The sequence below is a fragment of the Oncorhynchus mykiss genome, chromosome 18, assembly GCF_013265735.2.
Source record: "Oncorhynchus mykiss isolate Arlee chromosome 18, USDA_OmykA_1.1, whole genome shotgun sequence".
Lineage (NCBI taxonomy): Eukaryota > Metazoa > Chordata > Actinopteri > Salmoniformes > Salmonidae > Oncorhynchus > Oncorhynchus mykiss.
Window position 1 is genome coordinate 32,787,103 of NC_048582.1, and position 20,797 is coordinate 32,807,899.

At 43.6% G+C, this 20,797-nt stretch overlaps 1 protein-coding gene across 2 annotated transcripts in view; it reads left to right on the top strand.

Annotated features, from left to right (window-relative positions):
* LOC110496032 (RNA binding motif, single stranded interacting protein) overlaps positions 1-20,797 on the top strand; it is a 238,710-nt gene that overhangs the window by 66,754 nt on the left and 151,159 nt on the right. For both annotated transcript variants that reach the window (XM_036952519.1, XM_036952520.1), the window contains one exon: positions 3,376-3,434. In XM_036952519.1, coding sequence (XP_036808414.1) covers positions 3,376-3,434 — 59 coding nt within the window. The remainder of the gene's footprint in view (positions 1-3,375; positions 3,435-20,797) is intronic.

The following is a 20,797-nucleotide window of genomic DNA, read 5'->3' on the forward strand; positions in this document are numbered from 1 at the left end:
TGTCCTTATCCACCTGAGGCTGCAGCTGGGGCAGGCAAGAGGAGGAGATTCCAATTCTGCCCCCCAAAGAAGGACTGTAAAACAAATAATATGTGCTGCACATGTGAGAAATACATCTGCAAAGTCCATGCACACACACTTGCATATTGTCCTACATGTGCTAAATAGAGTTGATTGATTTATGTTCTTCACATTTTTGTTTTGTATCTATTATCTTATTTTATTCTTATTTATTGTTGTTGTTTATACACCTTGTGGGTGGGGACAATGGTTAAAAAAATGGGTGAAGACTAGTATTTTGTAATTTAATTCCTCATTGTACAGTATATACGAATATGTCACTATGTTGCCAAAAAGGTTAAGGAATGTTGTTGTTTCCCTTCAATAAAATGCATTCAAAACTACTTTCTGCACATTTCCGCTACTTTCTTAGGCTGTACAAGTGCTATCTATTGCTAAAAAGTTCATGTTTACACCTATGCAGTACCTTTAGCAATAATAATAATAATAAACCTCTACTTTAGTAAATAAACAATTATAACTGTTGTGGTGTAATAAAAAACTAGTGGTGTCCACTGGTTAAATGCAGTCTTTCTGCATTGTGAAAAGGGAAAACCCAGATATTCACAAAGTTTGTGATGAATGACAGGTTGTTTCTTCATGCAAAATAGATTTGGGGTTTAAAATTCAATTAAGCTGCTATATCTTAGGGTATGAGTGAAGGCGGGTCATTTTTTTACCCTAAGGTAAAAAATACCTTGCTCAGACCTTGCGGGTGGGTCCTGCAAAACTGCGGTACACACAGAGAGAGAGAGAGAGAGAGAGAGAGAGAAAGAGAAGTGGGAGCCAGAGAGAGAGGGAGCAAGTGAAACAGAAAGAGACAGGAACTGGGGGAGGACTGACTAGGGTCAGTAAAGACAGTCATAACGGAGACTGAGAGTGATTGAAATAGGATTAGAGGAGACCGGCTCAAGAAGAGCTAAAGCATCGCCATTGTTAAACCTGGGCTTCACAGGGACTGTCTCTGTCACATCAAAGCCTCACCAACCAGTCCTGGAAGAGGTGATGCCAGCATGGTGTCCACACACACATACACAGCTCATGTACAGCTTGTATTCGCTGTTTATTTCCAAAATGTTCCATTATGGGCTAGATGCATGATACTACCTTTTCTTTGTGGGGTATTTTTGGATCACAGACAGGATGCATTGATGAACCATCTTTAACATTTAATGAGACGAGCCATGATTAGTTGGCAACCAGAAGCGAGTGTCTCCTGGTCCCAGTGGACCTAAACAAAGTTATAATGATAACTTTCCCCAACTGCATGCCAATAGGAGGCCTTTTTAACTGGTTCCCAGAACGAGCCGACTGCACACACACACACACAGACATACAAATAAACACTCTTGCCTACACAACCAGACATGCAAAAAAAAACATGCACACGTTGATCAGTGCAACTTTAACAGTATACATTTTATAATTGATGTGTAACTTCATTGAGTTAGTTGTGAAAATGTAAAGCTCGGATAACCTTTCCAATGTCTGCTCTGTTGAACCCTATTCACAAGTTACACGCTCACAGAGAGAGCTCCACTGTCACGACTCCCGCCGAAGTCGGTCCCTCTCCTTGTTCGGGCGGTGTTCGGTGGTCGACGTCACCGGTCTTCTTGCCATCGCCGCTCCACCTTTCATTTTCCATTTGTTTTGTCTTGTTTTCCGGCACACCTGGTTTACATCCCCTCATCACTCTACGTGTATATTATCCTCTGTTCCCCCCATGTCTGTGTGTGGTATTGTTCGCGCGTTATGTGTGTAATGCTACAGGCTGGTTTTGCGCCGGGTATTGTTGTAACCAGTGGTTTTGTTATTTTGTACCTATTTGTGTGATTTGTGCGCTATTGCTTTTTCCTTGGGCCGGAGTGTTGTGACGCAGTTGCGTCCGGCTGTTTTCCTCTGCCTGACTTAAGTGTGCCTGTTCACTCATCTCTGCTCTCCTGCACCTGACTTCCTTTGACCAGTTGCGCACACTCTGACATCCACACTCATTATTACCATTGTGTCTTGGGTAATTATGCAACAAAAAAATGTCATCAAAGCATATTTGTCACATGCACAGGATACAGCAGGCGTAAACGAATGAGTGAAAGGCTTTACTTTGTAAGCTTTTTCCTCAATAGTGCAACATCAATAAAATAAAACAATTGTGCTTTGAGTATATCAATGCCAATCTTTTTGAATCCAGTCTTTTCTATTGCTCTTGGGAGACGCCCTCAAATTCTCTCAGTGATTACAAATCCCTGTTGATATTTCTTACCACAAGTTCCCTTCTGTAGCTCTGTGTCCCTAATGGCACACTATTCTCTTAATAGGACACTACATTTGACCCAGTCTAATTGGGAATAGGGGCCATTTGGGACGTAACCACAGTCAAATTATCCTGCGCCTCCATCCCATCAAGACAACAGTCTGATTGGTATCCAGGAGGCTGAGTGTCAGGCTGTAGTTTTCCTCTTTGTGCTCATCAGTTCATAACTGCCACCCACCCCACTGTAGCATGCAGTAAATAGAGTTTCCACTGTGCTTTGAGAAATGGCACAATTATCCCCCGCTGGTGAAATATGGTCCGGAAGCTGCACACTTCCCTATTTACTGAGAGAGAAGCTCAATTTCCTACGCACACACACAAGGGCATGTACAGGCACGCACGCATACACACAGGAACAAACACACACACACACACACACACAGGCAGGCAGGCACACACACACACACACACACACACACACACACACACACACACACACACACAGAGAGCTGACTGATGCAGTCATCCTCTAGTCCACACACAGTCCATAATGCTGAGTTTTTGCCGCAGCGAGTCATAGTGCAGTTGTTTGATTAATGGGAGAGATGAAGTGGTAGTAGACATTCCCGATGTGTTAACTTCCGCTATTTATTTCCCAACAGCGGTAATGGTTATCAAGAGAGCATTCGTGGCTCGCTACATTTATTTATTGAATAGGCCAAGTGGGGGTTAGAGAATTGAGAGAGGACAAATAGCCTACTGTAATGGTAATAGCATTACTGAATTCTAAGAATATTCCAGATGTTGTTTTGTTCTAGAAACATTCCGCCTAGTCATTCTAAAATGTTACTCTGCTTCGCCAAATGTTGTTATGAACCGTTGATTAATTTTTTGACAGTACATTTTTGTCCAATTTAAGACTGGTAGTTATAGAGGAATGGAAAAAATGGAGGATGCACTTTAAATGCTTGATGTCTATTTGAGTGATGTCATGCCTAGACTAAGGTCATAAAGCCAGTCTAGTGTAATACTAAAATGCTCTGTCATCTCTTTTCTCTTCACAGATATGGAAAAATTGTGTCAACCAAGGCGATCCTGGACAAGAACACCAACCAGTGCAAAGGTACGTCACCAAGGTCACTGTATCCCAAATGGCACCCTATTCCCTACGCAGTGCACATGCTGAGCCTTGTGTTAGCCACGGGAGCCTTCTGTCTGCCACCGTCCGTGGCGTGACGATCACTCTTCAAGGCAGATGTTGTCATAGGAAGGGTTTGGAGCCAAGCCCTGGCATAAACATAGACCTCAGTCAAGGAAGCGCCTGCATGTTGTAAATCAATGATTTAGCAGGTAGTGCTAGCTGGAGGAAGGATGGAGGTAAACAACTAGTCCTTGTGATGAAGCTCGCTCGCTGGAGGGACGTCAGAGGATAGGCAGTTGTTGTGCAACCCCTCCCTAGCTACAGTACGTCTCCGTCCACTCTTTTTATGTCCTCCTCTTTCCTGGAAAACAGCATTAGCCTGTGCTGTCTGTATGCTCGCTATGAACGTAATGTTGACACAGCAAACCGAACGATGGGGCTGTGATAGTAGCAGGTCATATTCGGAATGCTACTCAAGTATACATATCCAATGAGAAGGCTAACAGGCAAGTACGGTTCAGTTAAACATTGAATACTATCCCTCTCGTCTTACGTCTCAAGTATACATATCCAATGAGAGGCTAACAGGCAAGTACGGTTCAGTTAAACATTGAATACTATCCCTCTCGTCTTACGTCTCAAGTATACATATCCAATGAGAAGGCTAACAGGCAAGTACGGTTCAGTTAAACATTGAATACTATCCCTCTCGTCTTACGTCTCAAGTATACATATCCAATGAGAGGCTAACAGGCAAGTACGGTTCAGTTAAACATTGATTACTATCCCTCTCGTCTTACCTCTCAAGCTATTTGTAGAGCTATGCTCCAGCCCTGCTCCAGCCGAGCTGCTACAGTACTGTAAGTATAATACAGTACTTTTCCTTTTGTTCATTCTCCTCTTAAGCCTGTTGCACACTCTACGCTAACGGCAGCTCCATCGCTCTGTTTGTGTAGAGTGTGTAGAGCCCTTTAATGGCTAAAGCCAGCCTTAGTCTTGGAGGAGGAGAAAAAAACCCTGATTAGTCTGGTACTTGCCCCAAGGTGTCTGGCAGCACTGTTTAAGCGCTATTGAACTTCCATCAATACTTTTAATTGCTTTTTGCAGCTTCCTCACTCAGTAACGCGGCCCCCTTCAAGGTGAAGCTGCCTTCCTAGCCATCCTTACCTGGATAGATCCCACCTGTTGTGGTCCGGGTCAAATGTGGAGGCTGGAAAACCCTCAGATATGCTTAACCGCCTTTGTGTGGGGCGGCAGGTACCCTAATGGTTAACAGCTTTGGGCCAGTAACCGAAAGGTCCCTGGTTCGAATCCCCGAGACGACTTTGTGAAAAATCTGTCGATGTGCCCTTGAGCAGGGCACTTAACCCTAATTGCACCTGTAAGTCGCTCTGGATAAGACTGTCTGCTAAATTACTACAATGTTAATGTGTTGCTGGTGACTCATGTAGGCCATCACAAGTCAGCCTGTTCCCCTTGTTAGGAAGATGGACGGACCCAGAGGATTGAGCGATTATAAGGGTGCACCAGAGGTGAGAAGTAAATTGCAGATGAAGTAGAGTCTCTCTGTGTCCAGGCACTGGCCTGGTGAGTTATGATCTGAAGGGCCAGGCACTCGGCTCTGCGCTCACGGGTGTGGGAGACTAGTTTCCCATACCTCACCCGCCTGGAATGCAGCGATGCCAAGAGCCAAGTATAAGCGTCTGTATTTTATGAGTGGAAATGATGGTCCAGCCCTGAGAGAGAGACAGAAAGAGACACAGAAGTAGAGAGAGAGAGAGAGTAATGGGTCTCGTCAGAAGCCATGTGTTTCTGTATAAAGGCAAATCTCTGGCATACTCCTTTCATGTAACCTATGTCTCTGATCACTATTGACAGCCAGGGCCTCATTCCTTTCATACTGATGTTGAAATACATGTGCAATATATTTCAGATTTTCGAGAGCTTGACACAGAGGGCCTGTGTTTTTTTTTTCTTCTTGACCCCTGACCAGCATTTATTTTTTTATTATTGTCTTCTAGTGAGAGACCAATGTTGTAGCATACCCCTAGATCTTTTTATGATAACATCAATGTTCAGAGGTTACTCTAGTCTACACAATCTGCTTCTAAATAGATTTGTTACTTTCAAATGATGCTCTCTCATCCTCTCCATCCTTGTAAAGGTGAACGCATTTCCCCTCAAAGAGAAGCAGGAAGGCATGGGTCAGAGCAGGCTTCGTGTCTGTCATAAAAAAAAGAGCACCGCGTCGCCCTGATCCGGTATCACTTTGTTTTCAGTCTCTGCCCTTTTGACCTGGCGCTTGTTTAAATGTCAGAAGCAGTGCTTTTTTTTTTAGCACCGTGGCACCATCAGACAGACAGCGAACCGGCAACAAGCCGGGCCAATTCCCTCTTCCTCCTATCCTGTGTTATTTGTATTTAGTTCAGCTCAGTGAGCGTGCAGTAAAGCGCGAGAAAAGGGGAAGGTGCAAGAGGTCAGCAACCAGTCATCTCTGGGAAGGGTGAAGAAAATGTGAGATGCACTGAGAGAAAAGAGTGGGAGATCAACCTGTTTGTTGTAGGGAGACAGAGATGTGTGGGTCACTGTACAAGTGTCACACACAAATACACACACAAATGCACGCATGGTCCATGATTGCCATAGTGCCGGAATAGCAGCCTAGGTACTCCTGTAAAAATGGTAAATATTCATAATTTTTTTGGTACTTTTGATAGCATTTTTTTTTTTCTAAATGTTTGTTTTTGTTAGCTAATTTGTTAGCCATCGGCATGGTATGACTGGAAAATCAGTTGGTTTCACCTAACTAATGTGTCACTGTCATCAAGAAGCTCAGCTAGCTACCTTGCTAACAAACTAGCTCGATACAGTATGTTTTGATTTGAAGTAAGGGGATAGTGTTTGGAGAATGGAAGACTCGTTGAAGATGCAGAGGTTGAAGTTTTGAGCAGTTTTCTCCAGTGGTTAGTGTGCTTTTGTGGAGGCTGTCGTGTTTTCACCCAGTTGGGTACAACACACCGGGAGTGGGGAAGTTCTACCCATGGAGTTTAACTTCAATGACTTTTACTGAGAAGCACTGCTTCAGAGATGGCACTGGCCAGGCTGCCCTGATGAACAGCTCTGGACCAGTCTAAAACCGCCCTTGATGTGTGACCACCCTCCTGTTCATCTGCCTCTATTGTAGCCTTCCTCCTGACGCTGACTGCTCAAGCCATGAATTAACTACCCTGCCTGCCATTATCCAGATTAGGGGAGGGTTTGGCCGGGGGGGGGGGGGGGGGGGGGGGGGGGGCTTTACTTGGCTCATTGTGCTCTTGTGGCGGGCCTGGTGCCTGTGGGCTGACTGCCGTCAGGTGAACAGTGTTTCCTCTGACACATTGGTGCGGCAAGTTCCGGGTGAAGTGGGAGGGTGGTAAGAAGCGTGGTTTGGTGGGTCATGTTTCGGAGGATGCCTGACTCGACCTTCACCTCCCTGAGGGGGTAAAATGCACACAAAAAGATGATTGAAAATGAAAATAGAGGTCTTTGGCGTTGAAATGAGAATGCAGAAAATAGCCTCGTACCTACTGTAAAATATGCTGGTGGATCATTGATGCTATGGGGCTGTTTTGCCTCCAATGTTCCTGGGGCCCCGACAGGACATTTTAGTCAAAAACCTGGTGGGCTCTGCCAGGGGGCTGAAACTTGGACGCAAGTGGATCTTCTAGCAAGACAATAACCATAAGCACACATCAAAATACACAAAGAAATTGTTAATTGGCCACAAAATCAACATTTTGAACGCTACCTTTTTGAGAAAAAAAAATATTACAGAATCAGACAGAATCTCTTTCTCTGCCAATTGTCTTAGTAGAAAATAATATAATTTCTCTTTTTTGCATACAATAAAGCTCAGTATTTGAATCATTTATTTTATATAATTATTTTTGCCGAATTTATCAAGGGTGTCAATAATTTCAGACCCCATGATAAACCCTTGCAAAGAGTGCACAATCACATTGAGTACAGCCTCTCCTCTCCCCCACACACAGCCTACACCCCCAGCCACACACTCATCCATCTGCCTTAGGACTCTATGGCTCCTGCAGCAACCAGGACCAGATCTATCAATCCTCCGCCTGCCAAGATTCACAGCGTGGCTGCCTTTCACCTCTGCATCTTCCCATCGCTGACTCACACCCTGGACTAACCGCAGAGCAATGTGAACAGGAAGTTGTCAAAGGCTTAAGGGTCGTCAAGCTCTGTGGGTAAGAGGGGAGGCATTCTCTCTCTTTCTCTCCCTCTATTGTTCCCTCTGGTTCCCTTTGGATGTTTCTCATTTAGTAGGAGTGAGATACGGGTTAGCTTCATCTGAGGATCTGGGGGAACCGAAGCCACTAATTTGCCATCCGGAGGCCACAAGGGCCTCTTAAAAGCTTGAAAAAGGCAGCTCAGGCATTTCAAAGAAAGCAGGGGCTGGCCGAATGGAGACATTTTATATTTTCCTCTATGAGCCCCGAGGCAGAGGAAATGACCTCAGACCTTTAAAGGACCTCCGTTTCCTCCGCCAGGAGATAAAGCCGCTGAGGCTGAGATTCACCAAGCCCGCCTGCCGGCGCGACACCGCACTGGATTGTGGGAAATTAGATGAGACGATTGGCTCCCACGACTTTGTTCTCTTCTCAGCTGCCTGTTGTTGTTCCTCAATAGCTAGGTTTCCATCCAATTTGCGACAGATTTTCATGCGAATATTCAAAAATCTGCAACAGCTCAACATGGTGCAGGTAGACAACCTACACTATGAGATTATTATGGATAAGAGCAATATTATTTTTATTTGTCAAATGGCAGCAAACATCGATCATCACGTCACAAGAATAAGACCCTCAATATTTATTGGAAAGGAGCATCAAGCTCATCACGTGCACTTTCACCACCCTGTGAAGTTAATCATAACTTATTTCATTTGTTGCCTAATAAAATGCGTGGTTTCCTGAGTTGTAGTGGGGGGACCACACAAACATATCATTGCGTGACTCCAACTTTACTTCAATGTGATGGTTATTATATCATATTTAATCATTAACGCGTTTCCACCGCAATTTCTCCCATAATTAATTTTACTGACACAAAAAGATACCACCGTGTCTCACGAACAAACTGTCTGTCGGCGTTTATTACATTTTACCGGCATATCCTGTTTCCATCAGCCCGGTTGTGACTTTTTTTCATGCATCAGGTAACCTGATAACCACATAACCTGTCATCAAGTGTATTTATATTGGTCCTCTGTAGCTCAGTTGGTAGGGTATGGTACTTGCAATGCCAGGATAGTGGGTTTGATTCGCGGGAACACACGCACAGAAAATCTACGTGTGTATGGCTTTGGATTAAAGCGTCTGCTAAAAAAGGCATATGTTATTACATTAGATGATAATTAAATCCACATGGTAATTACATAGAAGGTACACTACACAATATCACAAGGCACTTCAATAATGTACTTTCAAGGATTTGCAAACAAACTCCCGATAACCCTGCTGGCGTCTTGCTGTGAAATAATTAGAGGTTTTAATGAAGGTTCATTTCCAACACACGGTCATTATTCCTTGTGTGCGTAATAACAATTGTAGTGATATAGCAAACGGGTACCTTTTGCCTAATGATCCTGTAGAAAATATACAGTATATAAAGTAGGGCATCACTGTCTAGGCTTGACCATTACAATGGCCTGCATCCATACACTAACCCCCTAGCACAGAATGACCCTTTAATGGAGAAATATCTGCCATGTTAGGCCCTATAAAGAGAGATTTATGGCTACATTGAAGGCTGAGTGTAGTATTGCATGATGCCGAGCATAAAGGAGAATTGATGAATGGGGTTGCGCTCTCCAAAAAGCCCTGTTTCGGATTGTCCCGTATGGCTTTTCGGGGAAGTGGAGAGAGAGCAAGGCAAGTGATTGCTGTTTGCATCCATTATTGGTTTCTCATTAGAGTGGCCGACATATAAACATTTGTCTATGTTGTACACGATGCCGGCGTAATTAAGGATTCTCTCCATAGCCCCTCTGCCCTTTGAAAGTGAATTATGTGCAGATGAGAATCTCAACTGAAGTGTGGCCAGCAGCAGACCTCTTCCAAAATGCCTCTCTCTCCCCAAAAGCAATTCCAGAACGAGGCGAGCTATGTAGAAATGAGAGAGGCAGGGAGAGAGACCGTTAGCCTTTCCCCTGTTCGCATGTGTATTAATGACCTTAATTAGTAATCGCAATGGGAGTATTCCATTAATTGGGTGGCGTCCAGCACGCAAACCTCAATGTGTTGCACTCATAATCCATTCATTTTGTTTTTCTGCAGAGCCTCACACAGCTCAAGCCCCCCTTCTCCCTTCCCCTTCCATCTCCCATTCCTGTAAGCCAAGGCGCTCTCTCGCCTTCCAAGTTGGCTGCTCACCAAGCTGGCGTCTGATTGGGCGAGCACGTCGTAAATGGAACCCGGCCACCACATTCCTCAAACAGTGACCTTTTGTCCCCCCTCCACTTCCTGTGCTGCTCCCGTTGGCAGTGTGGTCTCCGCTTCACTTCCAGTCCAGGCCAGCCGGGAGACCAATGCCCCGGGGGACAACAGCACAGTCTCCGTGCCATGAGCCCTGAGCTCTGACACCATCCTTGCTTGTGTTCTATGTCGGTTCCATCCTTATACAACTCTGTTGGGCTCTCTCCCCTCCCAGTCCATTGACAAATGGCCTTGAGGGCTATCATTCGAGGGCGTATCTATCACCATTTTTTATCAGAGAGCAACCGTCGCTGGTGTGGTAACCACAATGAGGGCATCGGCCTTCCCCTGACCTGCCAGGAGTTCGGGGGTTCACCCCTGCATCTTCCTGAGTAATGATCATATCCTTGATTAGTTAAGGAAGGAATAAATCAAAAATGCATGAATAAGGGTAGATGGGGGCGGCTTGGCTGTTCCTCATGAATTAATCAGAGCTGGGGGACAAAGAGGGCCGCACTTAAAAAAATACAGGAACACTTTGTCCTTGTCATGATTTTAATGTTTGTCTCTGCCTGGGAGATTTATTTTTCGGGGGCCCTTCTTGATTTTTCATTGATCTATGCTTTGTTCAAATATTTGCTCTGTCTGCCCATCTTTGTACAATCTGCTGAGGTGATTATGTTGCTGTTGCTGCATCAACAATCAGGCAGACCTGGATGTACATGTAGCAGAAAATGGCACTGTCTGTATGTGAATTGTACCTCTACAACTCACAGCTTTGTAGGCTTAAGTGCCCACTCTGGTTCTCACCTTTCCATGTATTATGCCACTGTTTAAAGCCAGGTCTCTTGACATTCTAGCCTATGACCTAAATTACTTACATCGTCAAATGAAATGTCATGCATGAAGTAGCATGAATTAGAAGTTATGCATGAAGTAGCCCTCAAGCTCCTGAGTGGCGCAGCGGTCTAAGGCACTGCATTTTAGTGCAAGAGACGTCACTACAGTCCCTGGTTTGAATCCAGGCTGTATCACATCCGGCCGTGATTGGAAGTTCCATAGGGCGGCGCACAATTGGCCCAGCATCGTCCGGGGTTGGCCCGTGTAGACCATCACACTAGACCTACCACATGACTGCATACAGTACGTACACATACATTACATTACCAAAAGTATGTGGACACCTGAACGTCGAACATCGCATTCTGAAATCATGGGCATTAATATGGTGTTGGTCCCCGCTTTGCTGCCAAAACAGCCTCCACTCTTCTGGGAAGTCTTTACACTAGATGTTGGAACGTTGCTGAGGGGACTTCCATTCAGCCACAAGAGCATTAGTGGGGTCGGGCACTGATGTTGGGAGATTAGGCCTGTCTCGCAATCGGCATTACAATTCATTCCAAAGGTATTCGATGGGGTTGAGGTCAGGGCTCTGTGCAGGCAGTCAAGCTCTTCCAACCAATCTCGACAAACCATTTCTGTATGGACCTCACTTTGTGCACGGGGCCATTGTCATACTGAAACAGGTTAGGGCCTTCCCCAAACTGTTGCCACCAAGTTGGAAGCACAGAATTGTCTAGAATGTCATTGTTTGCTGTAAGCATTAATTAAGATTTCCCTTCACTTTCCAAGATTTCCATTCACATTTCCATTCATCACTAATTACTCCAGAGAACGCGTTTCCAATGCTCCAGAGTCCAATGTTGGCGAGCTTTACACCACTCCAGCCAACGCTTGGCATTGTGCATAGTGGCTTGTGTGCAGCTGCTCTGCCATGGAAACCCATTTCATGAAGTTCCCGAACAACAGTTATTGTGCTGACGTGGCTTCCAGAAGCAGTTCGTGTTTTGCCAGAGGATCCATCTTAAAGGTAGACTCAGCAAAATGAAATAGATGCTCAAGGTAAACCACATAGTGGGCCAATTTCCGCAACAACTAAGGGCATTGAAGAGCTGGTTTGGTGCTACCAGGCTCTAGCAGCGTGAAGCGAGCTTGTGCACTTGCACAGGTACTGTGTGTGACTGTGAGAGCAAAGTGTTGCATCTCGCTCATCTCTATCTGCGGTGTTGCTTGTGACAACGTAATTTAGCTGAGTCTACCTTCAACAACCTTTTGACAAGTAATGAACACCTTGCAGGTCTCTGCCCCCCTCCCTCTCAAGAGCTCTTCAGATGATGCACCCAACACATCTCGGTTACGCTATTAAGCTAACAAGATAATGTAATTACTGTGTATTACCGTGTAACTGAGTGGCGCAAACAATTACACATCTGAATGGAGACCAGGTTTGCTGGGCGTCAGTTTTGTAGTACTCCAGACTGGTCTTGGTCTCGAGACCACATATTGAGTGTCTCGGTCTTGTCTCGGTGTCCTCCTCATTTCTTCCCGTGACCAGCGGAGTAAAAAAATCATAATTATCAGCTTCCATAAAACCGCTTCGCCAGGCAAATATATACATTCCTTTCTTAAAACAGTTATATTTTAACAGCCTTTAAATGTATTATCGACATGTTACACAGTGGCGAACCTATAGGCCTCCAGTGTGTGACAGGTGATTGTGATTCTGAAAGGACAGGAAATGTAATACCAGCTCACTCTTGTAGTCCAGTTTTGTAAAACACAAAGGGCCAGTGGAGGACATACACCGTTTTTTTCAGGGGGCATGGCGTACTTCTTCATCCCTGAAAATTGTTTATTTGACCTGGATTTAATTAGGCAAGCCAGTTATTTGACCTGGATTTAATTAGGCAAGCCAGTTATTTGACCTGGATTTAATTAGGCAAGCCAGTTATTTGACCTGGATTTAATTAGGCGAGCCAGTTATTTGACCTGGATTTAATTAGGCAAGCCAGTTATTTGACCTGGATTTAATTAGGCGAGCCAGTTATTTGACCTGGATTTAATTAGGCAAGCCAGTTATTTGACCTGGATTTAATTAGGCAAGCCAGTTAAGAATAAACTCTTATTTCTTTATTTACAATGATGGTCTACACAGGCCAAACCCAGATGACGCTGGGCCAATTGTGCGCCGCCCTACGGGACTACCAATCACGGCCGATTGTGATACAGCCTGGTTTCAAACCAGGGTGTCTGTAGTGACACCTCTAGCACTGAGATGCAGTGCCTTTGACCGCTGCCCCACTCGGGAGCCCATACTGATGCTTATCAAAGTAGTGAAGTGGAGGTATACGACTTATCAATTATGTAGTACAATAGAGAAATCATGCACAAAGTAGCCAACACAATCGCAAATCATGTGAAATATATTCACATGCACACAGCCTAGTTTTAGCCTAATAGCATCTGCAGGCAGCAAGAGTGTTTTAGAGCAGCTCACAGAAGAATTACATCAGTAGCCGGTAGGGTAGGAAAGACCTTTCAACTTATGATTTCTACCAGTAAAATGCTAACTAAGGCAAGCACTTATATACAGTTGAAGTCAGAAGTTTACATACACCTTAGCCAAATACATTTAACTCAGTTTTTCACAATTCCTGACGTTTAATCCTAGTAAGAATTCCCTGTTTTAGGTCAGTTAGGATCACCACTTTATTTTAAGAATGTGAAATGTCAGAATAATAGTAGAGATAATGATTTATTTCAGCTTTTATTTCTTCATCACATTCCCAGGGGGTCAGAAGTTTACATACACTCAATTAGTATTTGGTAGCATTGCCTTTAAATTGTTTAACTTGGGTCAAACGTTTTGGGTAGCATTCCACAAGCTTCCCACAATAATTTGGGTGAATTTTGGCCCATTCCTCCTGACAGAGCTGGTGCAACTGAATCAGGTTTTTAGGACTCCTTGCTCGCACACTCTTATTTTTTATTTTATTTTACCCCCTTTTCTCCCCAATTCCGTGATATCCAATTGTTAGTAATTACTATCTTGTCTCATCGCTACAACTCCCGTACGGGCTCGGGAGAGATGAAAAACAACAGCCACTGCAAACTAGCCGACAACAAAAGCTAGCTAGCTAGACCCTGGAAAAACTACTGCTCACTATTTCTCAGTGACCAAGTTTCCATTCGTTTTTGTAAAAACGGTCCCACCCATTAAGTCAAAATGTATTTGGTTGATTCCACTGTCACTCCAAAATCATTTATCTAGCTTCTGATGGCCTAGCCAATGGCTGATTTAGCTAGATCGATGTTTTCCCCCAGAGACCAGCAAAGAAAAATCCTGATTGGATATTTTTTTTCTAATCAGTGTTAACCCTTTCCTTTCCAACAAAAACTGAAGAGATTCAATCAGAACATCATTGAAAATAATAATATCATTATTATAATCATTATTTTGTAAATCCTTAGCCTTTCTCTGAAGGTATAGTAGGCCCATTGTTTTCCACTGTGTTTGGGTTAGTAATAATTTATATTGTGCCTCAACATGCCTTTATTCACTATTCTGAATGTCTAAAGGATCCACATGTTGTTCTGAAATATGAACACAGAAATACTGGACATTTTGAACTCTTATTATGGTGCTGATTAGACTAAATTACAACATGGTCTTGAACTGGACTCACATTTTTCTGGTCTCGGTTTTGACCACTCCTCCGGTCTTGGTCTTGGTCTTGACTCGGACTCAATTTGCTTCGGTCTTGGTTTTGAATCAGTCTCGTTTTAGGTGGTCCCAAACACAACACTGCTGCGCGTTTAGGATATTTTCTCACTAGCAATATTCTGCCCACTCAGATCAATTAACACCAGTTGGCTGTGAGAGGTGTTCTTAAAATGAGCAAATGAGAATTTTGAAAGCTGGTTTGGGGTCTCTTAAATTAGGCTAGCCATTTAGTCAAGACTGGCACATTTGTAATTCTCTCTCATCTAAATGGAGCATAATTTAAACACTGTGAACTGAGCGATTTTCAAACCCGAGCTGTCTCTCTTAGTAACTGGGTATTTAAGTAACATCTTAGCCCAATATACAGTAGATAGCTTTATGAGTCCACAAATCATAATGGAACTTTTATGATAGCAGGCTTTCCGTGAATAAGCCCTCATAATTCTTAATTATTGATACAAAATAATGTCAACTGCTTATCAATTAAATCAACTGTGCACGGGAATGTTGGTTTTGGAATGGCTGTACCTTAGACACCCAGTTACTTGTTTTGATTGATGAGAATTTGAGTGAAATATTACAGCAGCTGGACTGTATGGTGTTGTACTATACGTTACCCCTGGGCATTGATAGGAAGGCGAGGGATAGAGAGAAGGAAGGAAGGAAGGATTAACTAAAGCCCAGATATGAAAATACTTCAGTATTTGAATAGTCAAGATGATAATCTCATATCTACACCACCTGGTTGATTTCCTGCTCTGCTGCACTGAAATGTAACAGTTCTACAATAAGCAGTGCTTTACAGTAACATTTAGTTCTGCAACAGTAAAAGTGGTGCAGACAGACAGAAGATCAATGGACAGCGCCTGCAGCTAAGGGAGGCAGAAGGTTATTGATCAGATGATGAGTGACATGTCATTATGCAGCTCTACCACCCCAGGTAGAGGCCCATACCCAGTTAATCCATTATGGGTTGAAACCCATAGGGCCTGTTTCCTAGCCTTGAACTAAAAAGCATGCTCTATAGAATCTCTGTTGAAAATGCTTTTTAGTCCAGGACTGGCTTAGTCTGTCTGTATCCGGGAAACCAGTCTGTAGTGTCTGTACCTAAGGCTATTACTGTGCAGTACAGTAGATACTGTAGGTGTTCTGGAAAAGTATGAGGTCGTTCCTGACAAGAGTCCACAGTCTGTAATGTATGGTGCCAGTGAGCTGTGCTGTCCGTGTCCCCTTGGCCCTGTGCCCTGGCACTTTGTCCTCAGCAGGGCACTGTAGCTCACAGACAAGAGCTAAGTCTCAAATGGCACTATATTCCCTGTATAGTGCACTGCTTTTGACCAGGGCCCATATGGCTCACCAGGGCCCATAGGGCTTTGTTTAAAAGTAGTGCACTAGGAATAGAGGGGGCCATTTGGGACGCAGACAAGGACACTTTTATACCTGGGAGAAAATGACAAGAAATACAATGAAGCCAATACGGTGCATCAGTGAGAGATGAATCCCCCATAAATCCACGTTGCAGGGTTGATAAGTGAATTGCCTGTACCACTATCTCGCCTGTAGTGTCTCACATAAAAGAACGCTCCATAAGAATTATTTGAGGGAAAAATGGGATATTGTCCTCGAGCGTTAGGCTGACAAGTTGACATTGAATCTGTGAACGGTAAATGAATGTGTAATAGCTGCGTGTTCTGGTCTGTCTGTATGGTACACACACGTACTGTACGTGTACACATGCATGTGTGTGTTGCTATGAGTAGCGTGTGTGCGTGCGGGTTGGGTTTGTGTGTGTTTGCAGAGAAACCCAAATGAAAACACGTCTGTCCTACCAGTGTGTTTGCGAGGGGGAAGTGGTGTCATGTGAATTGTCAACTCACTGTGCTGTTACGCCCTGATGGGGCTGATGTGGTCAGAGGTCTCCAACCCAAAGATAACATTTTTATACATGACATGACATTTTTTTCCCCTCCGAATGATCCCTCAACAAAGATATATTTATTCTGCCTCAGTTTGGACACACAAGCGCGCACACACACACACACACACACACACACACACACACACATAAACACACACACACAGCTGGTTTGGTAGTGCATGGACGGGTTCTTGGAGCCTTTATTTTATTTATCTCCAGTCACCCAGTCCAGGAGGATAAATGAGGAGGAATGCAGAGCCTAGCTAGGATCCTCTCATCTGGGTTTGGAGCGGGACCAACCAACCCGGCCTTGGCTGCAGCTAGCCACACACAGACAAACACATACATAGGCACAAACACACACACAGCTAGCCCAGAATGCCATCCAGCTCAACATTAGGAAGGTGCTCTTAATGTTTTGTACGCTCAGTGTATGTTTGCTTTGCCAATGCGTTAACACTTTCCATGCCAATAAAGTCTTTTGAATTGAATTAAATCATTTGGTTTATTTAGAATAATCTGAAATGCTTTTTTTTTTTTTTTTACAGATTACAAAAATTCAGAGCTCCACAATGGTATATCATACACTGTGATTGGAGGAAGCATGGTGACTAGGGGGCAGTATTTTCATTTTTGGAAAAATAACGTTCCCGTAAATAAACGGAATATTTTGTCAGGAGAAGATGCATGTAATTGACAGCTTAGGATAGAAAACACTCTAATGTTTCCAAAACTGTAAAAATATTGTCTGTGAGTATAACAGAACTGATGTTGCAGGCGAAAGCCTGAGAAAAATCCAATCCGGAAGTGCCTCATGTTTTGAAAGCGCTGCGTTCCAATGCGTCCCTATTGAGCAGTCAATGGGCTATCAACCAGATTACACTTTCTCCGTATTCCCGAATTGCTGTAGTTTCACGCATTTATGTTGAAGAATACCCGTAAGTGGCTACATTGCGCAAGTGGTCACCTGATGGCTCCCAGAGTGACTCTCGCGTAAAATACAGAGGTAGCCATTATTCCAATCGGTCCTACTGAAAAACGAATTGTCCCGGTGGATATATTATCGAATAGATATTTAAAAAACACCTTGAGGATTGATTATAAACAACGTTTGCCATGTTTCTGTCGATATTATGGAGCTATATTTTTTTCTGAGTTTTTCCGGGCGATTTCTCAGCCAAACGTGAAGAACAAACGGAGCTATTTCGCCTCCAAAAATAATATTTTTGGAAAAAAGGAACATTTGCTATCTAACTGGGAGTTTCGTGAGTGAAAACATCCGAAGCTCATCAAAGGTAAATGATTTAATTTGATTGCTTTTCTGATTTCCGTGACCAAGTTACCTGCTGCTAGCTGGACAAAATGCTATGCTAGGCTATCGATAAATTTACACAAATGCTTGTCTAGCTTTGGCTGTAAAGCATATTTTGAAAATCTGAGATGACAGGGTGATTCACAAAAGGCTAAGCTGTGTCTCAATATATTTAATTTGTGATTTTCATGAATAGGAATATTTTCTAGGAATATTTATGTCTGTTGCGTTATGCTAATTAGTGTCAGTCGATGATTACGCTCCCGCATGCGGCATGGGTAGTCACTAGAGGTTTTAAAATATGATAAACGTGTTATCCCACATCGGAGACAAGCAGGAGAAATGCCCTTGAAATATTTTAAGTGCTAGAGAGCTCTTCTTTGTTTACGCCCATTCGGCATCGTTCACACCCTCTTAACCCATCTCTTTAAGAATTAACATGTGAAAGCATGGCCAACCATCAGCATGGTCAACCCCTCCTCTCAGCCAATCATGGCCAGCCAGAAAGGATCCTGTCTTTCTCCCTATATCAAATCAAATTTTATTTGTCACGCGCGCCGAATACAACAAGTGTAGACCTTACAGTGAAATGCTTACTTATCAATAATGCAGTTTTAAGAAAAATAAGTGTTAAGTAAAAAATAGATAAGTAAAAAATAAAAGTAACTAATAATTAAAGAGCAGCAGTAAAATAACAATAGTAAGGCATTATACAGGGGGGTACTGGGACAGAGTCAATGTGTGGGGGCACCGGTTAGTCGAGGTAATTGAGGTAATATGTACATGTAGGTAGAGTTAAAGTGACTATGCATAGATAATAAACAGAGAGTAGCCACAACGTACAATGAGGGGGGGGGGGGGGGGGGGGGGATTAGCTGTTCAGGAGCCTTATTAAAGGACTTAATACAGTGAAATGGTTATTTGGCCCTACTGTGAAGTAAGAACAAACGTCATCTGCCCCCGTTGGACTGTCGTGTCACATTTTAGGAATACTGTCATTCTATGACACTATGTAAAGCAGCATGAATATTGTTTAGAGTGGCTGTATGTATATCCTCTATTACAGCATGCAAGTGCTCTCGATAATCATTAACGTGTGTAACCGCGGCAATTAACAATGTGCGCATCAGCTGCTCTGCCTCCTTGATGACTCACATGGATGTAAGCGATTACATGTAACTATTGTAATTCTGCCAACATGTGACTGAACCATTATTCATGCTGATGGTATTATTGTAAAGTAGTATGCAATGCAAAACAGGATCATTAGAGCTAGCAGAATATGGAAATGGAAATACTGTATCAAAATGGGAATATCAATTTAGGAGGGTGGGGGGGGGCCCAAACGATCCAGACTATTATGCAGATAAAATATGCAAATTTCCCCCGATGTAATTAAGATTAACATAATTTGATAGCGAAATGCATGAATGATGCATGCATGATTGATACATTGATATGTGCATTGTAATAAGTCCTTTATCTGGTTTCAAGATATTGTAGCTATGTAGGTTAGCATTAGCGGTCTAGCCTAAAGTGCATTGCGTTTCATAGGGGCCTTGGGCTCTAGCTGCGCTCTGCAGAGCGTCTAGGCTTCACCATCCTAACCGCCTATTCTGTCTTTATTTCGACAGCAGCAGTTAGACCAGGCCCAGGAAATGCGATAAGACAGTTCATGTTTCTCTTTATTCTGCTTACATTTGTTTCTGCTGTGGATGTGCTGTGTATCAGACGTGGCGCGTCTACTCCATCATGTTGAGCCGGCTCTTAGTGACAGGTATAGATTTTTTGTTTGCGTACCACCAGGATGTGTTTGCGACTTCAAAGCAATGCCTTCCTCCATTCCCTCACCATGGGTGTAATTCCAGACAACCATCATTATAAATATTGTACTGCACCTCCTCCTACTTGCCTTATAACAACATGTGGAGTGCAGTTTGTGTGTGATATATCTTTTTTTAAACGCTTGAATTGAGTGAAAGGTTGTCTGCTGACCCTGATGTATTCTCAGCATCTTAGAAGAGAGTGTTTTGTACTTTCCATATGACTCTCATGGCAGGCACACAGACACGCTTGCACGTTGGCTCCCCAGTACAATACTGCCTGTGCTGTACCATGTTTGACACGCATACTGTAACTCCAGTCATTGACAACTTCCCTGTCTGTCATATTGAACTATTCTCTCCTTGTCCTGACCTACATTGTCCTCTCCTGACTCCTGCAACTGGGTTCAGTTGAACTCTCTGTGTCAGAAATTGTGTTTGGTATTCAGGGGTCTTTTGAGGTCGCACCGTAGTGCTGTGGCCTTTTGCCCTTGGTCTCTGCATGGAGCCGACCACAGTGACTTCCCAGTGCCGTACAGGTAATCCCTGCTCTGAGGAACCAGTACTCTCCTACCTCTGCTGAATGTAGGTCAACAGTCTGTTTCTCAAACCCCTTTCGTGTTCCTTTTCCACTGAACATTCCTTTTTATACTTCACCATTCACCTCTTCAATATTATATTTATGAGCTGGTTAACTGCGTCTCAGCTAGGTAGAACCATCCGATCTGTTTTGGCAATAGGATTTAATTCAAACTTATTTCACCTCCAGCTCTTACAGTAGTGTTTCCTAATTAACATTTGTCAATTTTCCTTCATTTTACTTTCCTGTTGTTAATCAGAAGGGAGCTCAATTCCGTTCTACCACAGGTTATGATTTTGCCTTTATTTCACGCTCCTTTACCTCTATCGAATGCAGGAAACTCCACACACACGTCGGTGTGCTTGAGTGTGTGTGTGTTTCTGTGTGCTCGCCCATGTGTGTGTGTGTGAAACAGTGTGTAAAGCAGAGCCACACCAGCTCGGCCCGGCTCTCCCCATTATCCCCTTCTAATTACACTTTCCTTGTGAAACAGTGGACCAGAGGCCACCATTGACTGCTTTTAATCTGGAACCACATTTTAATTAACACCGATGCGACCCCGCCGCTGATACATCCCTGGGAATGTCGGGATCACAATAACTCATAAATCACCGCTGCAGATTCATTCTCGTCTTTTCACCACTGATGAATTTCCAGAGGGCGTGGGAGAGA